The sequence below is a fragment of the Neolamprologus multifasciatus genome, chromosome 7, assembly GCF_963576455.1.
Source record: "Neolamprologus multifasciatus chromosome 7, fNeoMul1.2, whole genome shotgun sequence".
Classification (NCBI taxonomy): Eukaryota; Metazoa; Chordata; class Actinopteri; order Cichliformes; family Cichlidae; genus Neolamprologus; species Neolamprologus multifasciatus.
The window spans coordinates 13,728,099-13,736,486 of NC_140445.1; the positions used below are offsets into that span (position 1 = coordinate 13,728,099).

Sequence of the window (8,388 nt, forward strand, 5' to 3'; positions counted from 1 at the left end):
AAAACATCAGTGTGAAAGCAGTAAAGATAAAAGAAAAGTATAAACTGTAATTAAAAGAGGCCACCCTTTATTTGGAGTCTTTTGACTATTGTGGTTTTTGTTTTTGCTGTTTTTTGTTTTTTTCCAACCAGGCATAACTTTTGGGGTGGATGTGAATGAGAAACCAAGCAACGATCCATGCTCAGTAGTACTAGCTATAAATAACAGAGTACGCCCATTCTGAATCATGTTGTAATTTTTCACTTTATTTGAGGACCATAATTTGTAAAATGAACACCTTGTTGTATTCAACTCAATTCAAGCATCAAAGACTAGAAAATCACAAGGAACTATTTAAGGACATGTTTAAAGCAGGTCACTTGATAAAGCCATATCAGATGAACATCGGGCTTATTTCCCCATCAACAGGCACATACTGCATTGGTTTCCTCCATGACCTTTACTTTCATAACCTAACAAGTTCTGTTAATCTTTTATATACAGTCTATCACTGAGAGGCTGTTTATTTTTCCAATTTACGTTATAGTTCGATGCAAACTTGCATTACATATATAGTTGGAATCAACCCTTACTAAAGCAGCTTGTATCCATCCACCAGTTCGATTGTTGCAAACAAATTAGCTCTTGATTAATTTGTGAGGAATAGATGACATAGAATAGATGACCTCTCCTCTGTTTTACACAGTATTCTGTGTAAAACCAATCCAATGTGTTCCATTGCATTTCATGGAAAAAGGGGCTGTCCAGATAGCATGCTGTGTGTTGAGGAAATAATATTTTGTTATTATAGTTTGCAAGAGCACCATCAGAATGATCCGAAAACTGAATCTGTAGTAAAACGTTAACACATGTATCAGAGGAAAAGGGAATCGGTCAGAAACAGGCAAGAGCATGTTAGCTTTTAAAATGTAACCAGTCATTATTGTATAATTACCTCTCATTCCCTCTCATTCAACCAATTAACCAAAACAAATATTATCCCTGTTTTCCCCATTCACAATGAGAAGTAGACAACTGTTTCTGCTAAGACATGTTCCTCATGGGTGTGTTTTTGTAAACTGGACTTTTCTGTGAAGACAGAAATCTAAGAAATAAATCTCTTAAAAACTGAATACATAAAAAAATACATAAAATTTATAGAGCACTTTGAGTACTCCGGGAGAGTAGAAAAGCGCTATATAAGAATCAGTCCATTTACCATTTACCATTTACCATAAAACCAACATTGTCTTTGTAGATAAACAACTGACTCAAGTGAGAGAGAACACCCTGAGAAAAGAATGCAGCTTGGCCAGACCTTTCCTTAAACAAACAGTGCCGATGCAACATATTAGAGCTGTAAACACCATTTTCATACCTCAACACTGCATTTTGTCTTTCCCACTTAAACTTTTGTTTCTAAAAGACCAGAAAACAGTGATTAGTCCCCTTCGCTATTACTTATAGCTCATTATAAATAATCAATTATGTTGATTTGTAACTTCAAAGATAATGATGTATGAGAAATAGCAGTCAAATTTGAAAAATCACTGAAAGAACATAATATTTGTTCCTGATCCATTTTAGCCATCATTTAACCTTTACGACAAGTCAGTGACACTGATTGAAATAACTTCTGCTTTTCCTTCAGCTTCTCCTCAAGGCACTGAATGAGTACAGGGTCCACTTTGGGGTCAAACTTATTGGCAAACCAGTGGCCATAGTTCAGCAACCAACGCATTTCCGCAGCACCAAATATACAAACGCTGCGAACGTGTGTCCCTGTGCACGGTGGGTACAGCTGCTCCTCCAGGTACTGCCACTTCACCAGCCTGGTTTTGCTCATCAGGTCTGTGACATCAGGCTTGGATCTAGGCACCTCTCCAGGGACACCTGGCAGTCGCACAAGTGTTGCCCAAAAGTGTTCATCTGGGGAGTAGGTGTCCTCTGACCAGGACAAAAAATCTTTCACTACACCTGAGGCATTCATATACTCAATGAACTTCCGGGAAAGTACAAAGTAGGCGTTTCCAGAGAACACCTCAATATTGTGCGGTGGTGGGTTCTTTACATACTCTGTTTTCACTGGCAGTTTTTGATATTCAAAGCTGGCATCTTTCAGCTCGTAGTGAAAGGTGAACCGTTGTTTCTTAGCTGGTGTGGGTCGGCTCGTCTCTAACATGTTTCTGCCATTCAGTTGCTTTAGTTCTGACACTAGCTCCATGTTGGACTTGAGAGGGAAGTCTTGGCCACAGAGGTTGATGACATACTTCCACTTGACTTCTGAACCCAAAAGGTCAGACAGACAGTTGAGATCAGCCTTTAATCGGCTAATGCTTGCATAATATACTGATTCTTTCTTGCTGGTAATGAAGACATTGGGCAGACATTGGGCCAAACCCTCCATGGCTGATATGAACTGAGCAGAGGACTTTTGATCATAGTGGATACAGTAGATATTACTGGGTGAGTACAGTGCATTGATGAGTCTCTCTACCATCCAGGCAGATTTATGCACAACCAAAGAATAAGCAATAGGAAAGTCTTGCTCCTCTTCTGTGGCACACACATTATCATAACCCCTGTACTTTCTGAATAAAGTACAGTTAGAGGTAAGATAAGCTAGACTTTCATCTTTACTCTCCACAACGTCTTTCTTTTTGATCAGCAGAGATTTCCCCACCTCCACTGGGTCCATGTCATAAATAGCAGAGCAATCAATATTGTAATTGGGAATTATCTGCATGTCTGTACCAATATGTGAAGGTTCAGTGATGTAGCTGTGCTTGACACAGACCAATAGCAGGATGGATATAGTCAGCAATGACAAGAGGGAGGGAAGGAACTGCTTTCGTCTTAGTCGCAGCGATAAACATCGCATGGTCATTCTGTAGTGAGAGAAAACACAACATGAAGGAACATAAACCCAACTGATAATGTTATTCTTCAGAAATACCTAACCACCTAGAAAAATGTTCAGTTTCTTTTGGAATAGGGTTACTCCACATTTGTTTATTGTGCAATAACTTCAGCACATCCAGTGAAGCCTTGCAAAAACAAACAGATTCAATAGAAGCTTCTACCCACAGTCTGTCAAACGTGCCCTACACCCTGATTGAAGGTTAACTGTGCTGCTAACACTCAAGGACACTCGCACTATATTTATAAACTGTATTTATTACAGTATAATATACATGCACACACACATATATATACACACACACACATACATACATACATACATACATACATACATACATATATGTGTGTGTGTGTGTGTATTGTGTCTGTATACAACTTGTGCATATCCTTTTTGTGTACATTCTCTGTGCTCTCCATTCTGCCAATGGAGAGATGACAACTGTGTTTCGTTGTTCTGGTAACAATGACAGTAAAAATCTATCTTTTCTTATCTTATCTTATGTTACCTTCATAGAAGTGTGACAAGTGTCCAAAAGAAAGAAAGTGTCACTTCGTAATGCCAGTTGTACAATATTTGATACATGAGTTTGTGAGACTTCAACGTCATAACTTTTTCCCTAACAAAACTGATTTTAATTTATTTTTAAGCAATAAATAGATGTGGCAAAAATTATTCAAATGCATACATATATATGTAAATTTGCATTCAATTGATTTTTTTAATGGTCGGAAGGTTCAATAAATTCTCTGGTTTAAAAAAATAAAACAAATATTCTGTCAACAATTATTTACTTAAGAGTTTCTGAGGAAACACAGAATCAGATTTCACCAACTCCTAAGTACGCTTGTAATACTTACAGTTTCTACAGTACAAAGGTAACATTTTGCATTTCTTTATTGTATATGCGGACGTTATTATTCACGAAACAAAACAGAAAACAGGGTCTTATTCAGATCTGACGTATATGATTTTTTTCTTTATATAATGAGAAGTATACAACACACAGAGAGACATAATTGCTATTAAAAATCCCTTTACGTTTGGAAATTTCGTTTTACAGATTTCACATGGATATAGTTGCCTTATTGTCATTTGCTTTGAAAATTCATAGGCCTAGTTTAAAAAACAAAAAAACAACATCTCCCGATTCAAAACAGGAGAAATTCGTCTGAAATTTATAAGTGTGCCCTTAAAAAGAGTGCCCAAAACACAAAGAGTGACCAAAACACAAAGAGTGACCAAAATACAAAGGTGACGTGAATATACACTAGAAAAGAAGTTAAAATAAGTTATCCAATTCAGAGTGGACGATAATAAATAAATAAATAAATGAGATCAAAACAGCTTATTCCAAACTTCCAAACGTGCGATCTGTTTATTGTTGTTTGAAGACTATCATTGCAAATACCTTCAATAAAAACAACGGAACACCATAGAATATATAGCTTATCATCTCTTTAAGCAGACAGAAAGAGACAGAAGTGAAATTAGGAGGCATTTGCCATCTATGATATACAATAGCAAACGGGAGAGCTAATTTAGATGTGATGGGTACCTTCCATACTGTGAAAAGCCCTCACCTTGCTCTTCACGCTGGTGCCGGTCTCCCCAAAAGACCTGGCAAGCAGTTTTTAAACCTGAAAGTTGTCAAAACGTGGGTTCAATGCAAATGTTCCGTCTTCGCTGCTTCGACAGTAAAACTTCGACTCACGAAAGTGAAGAATGAAAAAAAGGAAGAATGAAAACTTACCTATGTCAGAAAAAAGAGTGGGCATTCGTCCTCCCTGCCCTTCCACTTTCCCCACACTGCTGTCGCGACATCTGTGGACAACGCAAACTTGAAGAAATTTCTGATTATACGTTGTTAAACAGAGGAAACCGTGTTCAGAAGAAGCGCGACAAGCTGTCATAACCGCGCTGAGCTGAGGACCACAGGACAGAGACGCGCTGAGAAATAACCCGGAAAAGAGGGAGGGGTTCAGGAAACTAATTACAGCTCAAGTCTTAAAAAAAAAAAAACGAAAGAAAGAAACGAACAGAAAAGCAAGAAAAAGCAGAAAGACGTGTTTTGTGTGTAATCATTGGTTTGTCTCTGTAGTAGGTAAAAATAAATAAATTAAAAAAACAAAACTTGTTTTAAGAGGGGGGAAGGAGCAAATAAAAAACGGTTTCCCCTGCAAATGCGCTTTGCTGAAACGACTGCTTCCTGAACAAATCTGGTTAAAATAGTTTGAATTAAAACCCCGTGTCTGGAGTCATCTGAACTCACTAAGGGAAGGGTGAGAAGGAAGAAAGCTGTACCAATCGTGGGAGCTCTCAAGACTTAAAACTTGGAGGTGGTGTGTGAGAAAACTCAACAGTGAGGTCATTTCTATGTTTTTTGTGGGGTGGGGGGTGGAGGAAGAATAAAAAAAATCAATCTACGACGGTCGTTCAGTGACTTGGCTTTGTTCTGAAATAACACAATCCTGATTATCTCTTTATGACAGAAAAGCAAACTAATTCTTCAAAAGAATTCTAAGATACTGGCTTAAACGCATTTAAAACTGCAGCCTATTAAAACACACGTGAAAATTAAATATGCTACCTACACGAGTGACTAATATGAGCCAGGTTGGAATGTAGATTGGTGATTTTGCTGGGTCATAAATGTCAACTCAAAGTCATGCAGATTGGTTATTATTATCAGTAATGCAATGAAAGTCATACTTAAAAACACCATGCAAAACTAAAGTCCAGGCATTTGTTGAAAAAAAGCATAGGGTGCAGGTGTACAGGCATATATTGGTCTGAGGTGTGTCTTTTTTTTCTTCTCTCTTCAAGTTGGTTTTATGAAGCTAACCTAGAAAACAAAAATACAAAGAAACTGAAAGAGACACCGGAAACCAATTACGTTTTTTTTTTTTTGACAGTTTTACATGTGACACAACTAACAGAGAGCCATTAAACCCAGTCACATGCTTTATTATACTTTAGAAACAAATATTGAAAATGAAATGCAATGCAAATGCTGTTTTAAACCAATGAATCTATTTATAAATGAAAGAAAAATTACTTTCAAAAATTAAAAGAAGAATTAAAACCCCCACCGGGATCTGCTCACTCTCTCACCCACTCTCTGTGTGTCTTCCGAGAATAAGCCTCGCTTCACTGAGCATGTGCAAGAGGAAAACAAATACTGTTTCCATTTATTACAGTCATCACCAAACAGTGGTTGCTTAACACTACCAAGATATTTTCATATAAGAAAAGCTCATAAAAGTTCTCATAAGAGTTCGACACTGTTATATAGAATTTCCACATCCAACAAGATGAAAGGACAATCATATTTTAACTATCTTACAATCTTTTCTGCTCAGAAATGTTCTTTAAATACAATAAAGGTGAAAGGGAATTACGCCTAGCTGGTTTATATGATTATAATATTGTGGCTGTGAATATGTTGTAAGATTATACTGGATGCAAATTAATAATGAGACCTTTGGATGGAAAATATTTCTGCTAGTGTTGTATATAAGAAGAAAAGTCAGATCAGGAGCCATAACAGGAGCCAGAGGGTTGGGCCAACAAAAAAAAGAAAAAAAAGAAAAAGAAAAAAATGCTGTTAGACTGCTGTAAACCTATCCAAGAGCCACCTTCTGCACACTGTGAAAGGCCACTCTGTCTCTGCCAAGTTCCCAGCCTGGCTCCAGGTTTTCATACATAAGCACAGCTTTATGTAGGAGTGACCACTATGTGAGCACAATATAGACACAAATATTTCAGGTCTTGAAGCTTGATTCAAACAGCTAGATCAAGGGCCTTATTCACAAAATATCCTTAGACTAAAAGTCGATTATGACAGATTCAGTAAGTAGGTAAGTAATTACTTAAGGAATTATTTGATCAAAAAATGTTGAGGCAGTCTTTGTAGGCAAATGAAGGCAATGCATAAGAAAAAAAAACTCGTATTAGAGAACTCAGCATCTAGCTACAGCTCTGTGAAAAAGTATTTACCTCCTTCCTGATTCCATAGCTTTGTTTTGTTTTTTCATATTTGTCGCACTCAAACAGTGTAAAAATTAAATTTAATATTATACAGACATAATCCAAGTAAATACAAAATGCAGTTTTTAAAATTAAATGGAGCAGTGTGGTTATTAGCACTGTTGCCTCACAGCAAGAGTTCAATTCCACCACCTGGTTGGGGCCTTTCTGTGTGGAGTTTGCATGTTCTCTCTGTGTAAGAGTGGGTTCTCTCCGGGCACTTCAGCTCCCACACATGTCCAAAGCCATGCAGTTAGTGGGGTTAGGTTAATTGGTAATTCTAATTGGTAACTCATGAATGTGAGTGCGAATGGTTTCTGTCTCTATGTGTTAGATGTGCAACAGACTGGTGATATGGTGGCTGGGATGGGTGATCCTGACATCCTGCTCTTTGGATGTTATCAGATGTTATCTGTCCATTCAATGGATGCTTGGAAAGACAGAAGAACCCAGAAAAACATTTAAAGAACTGCAGGCTACTCTCACTTATGGTCAGTGTTCATGATTCAAGAATAAGACAGACACTGGTCAAAAATGGCATCCACGGGAAAGTTCCAAGGAAAGTACCACTGCTGACTAAAAAAACACAAAGATTATTCTCGCATTTACAAAAAAATATCTTGATGATCCCCAAGGCTTTTGGGAAAATATTCTGTGGACGGATGAGAAAAAGTGGTTTTTGAAAGGATGAGAAGTTTTTGAAAGGTTTGAGTCCCGTTACATCTGGGGTAAAACTAACACAGCATTTCAGAAAAAGATCATCATATCAACAGTCAAACATGGTGGTGGTAGTGTGATGGTCTGGGCATCCTTTGCTGCTTAAGGACCTGGGTGAATTGATGGAACCATGAATTCTGCTCTTTCCAGAAACAGCAAAAGGAGAATGTCCAGCCATCAGTTTCAGCTGAAGCACACTTGGGGTATGCAGCAGGACAAAGATCCAAAAAACCACAGCAATAAATAAATAAATAAAAAAAATGAAGGTTTTAAAGTAACCTAAAGAAAGTCTGGACTCAAAAACGAATGAAAATCTTTGGTGTGACATTAAACAGTTTAATTAAGCTCCAAACCCTTTAATGTAGGTGCATTTAAACAATTATACAGACGAGTGGGCTAAGATTCTTCCACATTGCCATTGTCATTGTTATCACCCAGTTATTGGGTTTAAGTTTTGTTTTGTTTTTTTACACACACTGCAAAAAAAATCTCGCTGGACAAAAGTAGTGGGCCACTACCTTCGTCTCTCAATTAAAAAAAGCAGAGACGTGATCCACATGAACAGCGCTGATAAAAGCCACAGATGCAGACAACGACCACTGATTATTCTTGAAGGCTTGTTTGTGTTAAAAAAAAAAAAAAAAAAAGATACACTGTACTACTAAACTACTAAACGGTATAACGGCAACAGCCTCAATTAACTCAGCAGGAGCTTGGAGCCGGAAGCAGGGTTCATACGTCAG

General features: G+C 37.5%; 1 protein-coding gene across 3 annotated transcripts; it reads right to left on the reverse strand.

Annotated features, from left to right (window-relative positions):
- Positions 1-224: 224 nt before the first annotated feature.
- Positions 225-5,192, reverse strand: LOC146513921 (beta-1,3-galactosyl-O-glycosyl-glycoprotein beta-1,6-N-acetylglucosaminyltransferase 4-like). 3 transcript variants are annotated; one of them, XM_085168490.1, is made up of 3 exons: positions 4,653-5,192; positions 4,458-4,539; positions 225-2,867 (listed from the first exon to the last, which is right to left on the reverse strand). In XM_085168490.1, the coding sequence occupies exons 1-3, from the start codon at positions 4,810-4,812 to the stop codon at positions 1,574-1,576; spliced, it is 1,536 nt and encodes a 511-aa protein (XP_085024616.1). In that variant the 5' UTR covers positions 4,813-5,192; the 3' UTR covers positions 225-1,573. The 3 variants fall into 3 exon arrangements, with proteins under 3 accessions (XP_085024616.1, XP_085024617.1, XP_085024618.1); XM_085168491.1 differs by having other exon boundaries at positions 4,483-4,539; positions 4,653-5,191; XM_085168492.1 differs by lacking the exon at positions 4,458-4,539.
- Between the last annotated feature and the right edge of the window lie 3,196 nt (positions 5,193-8,388).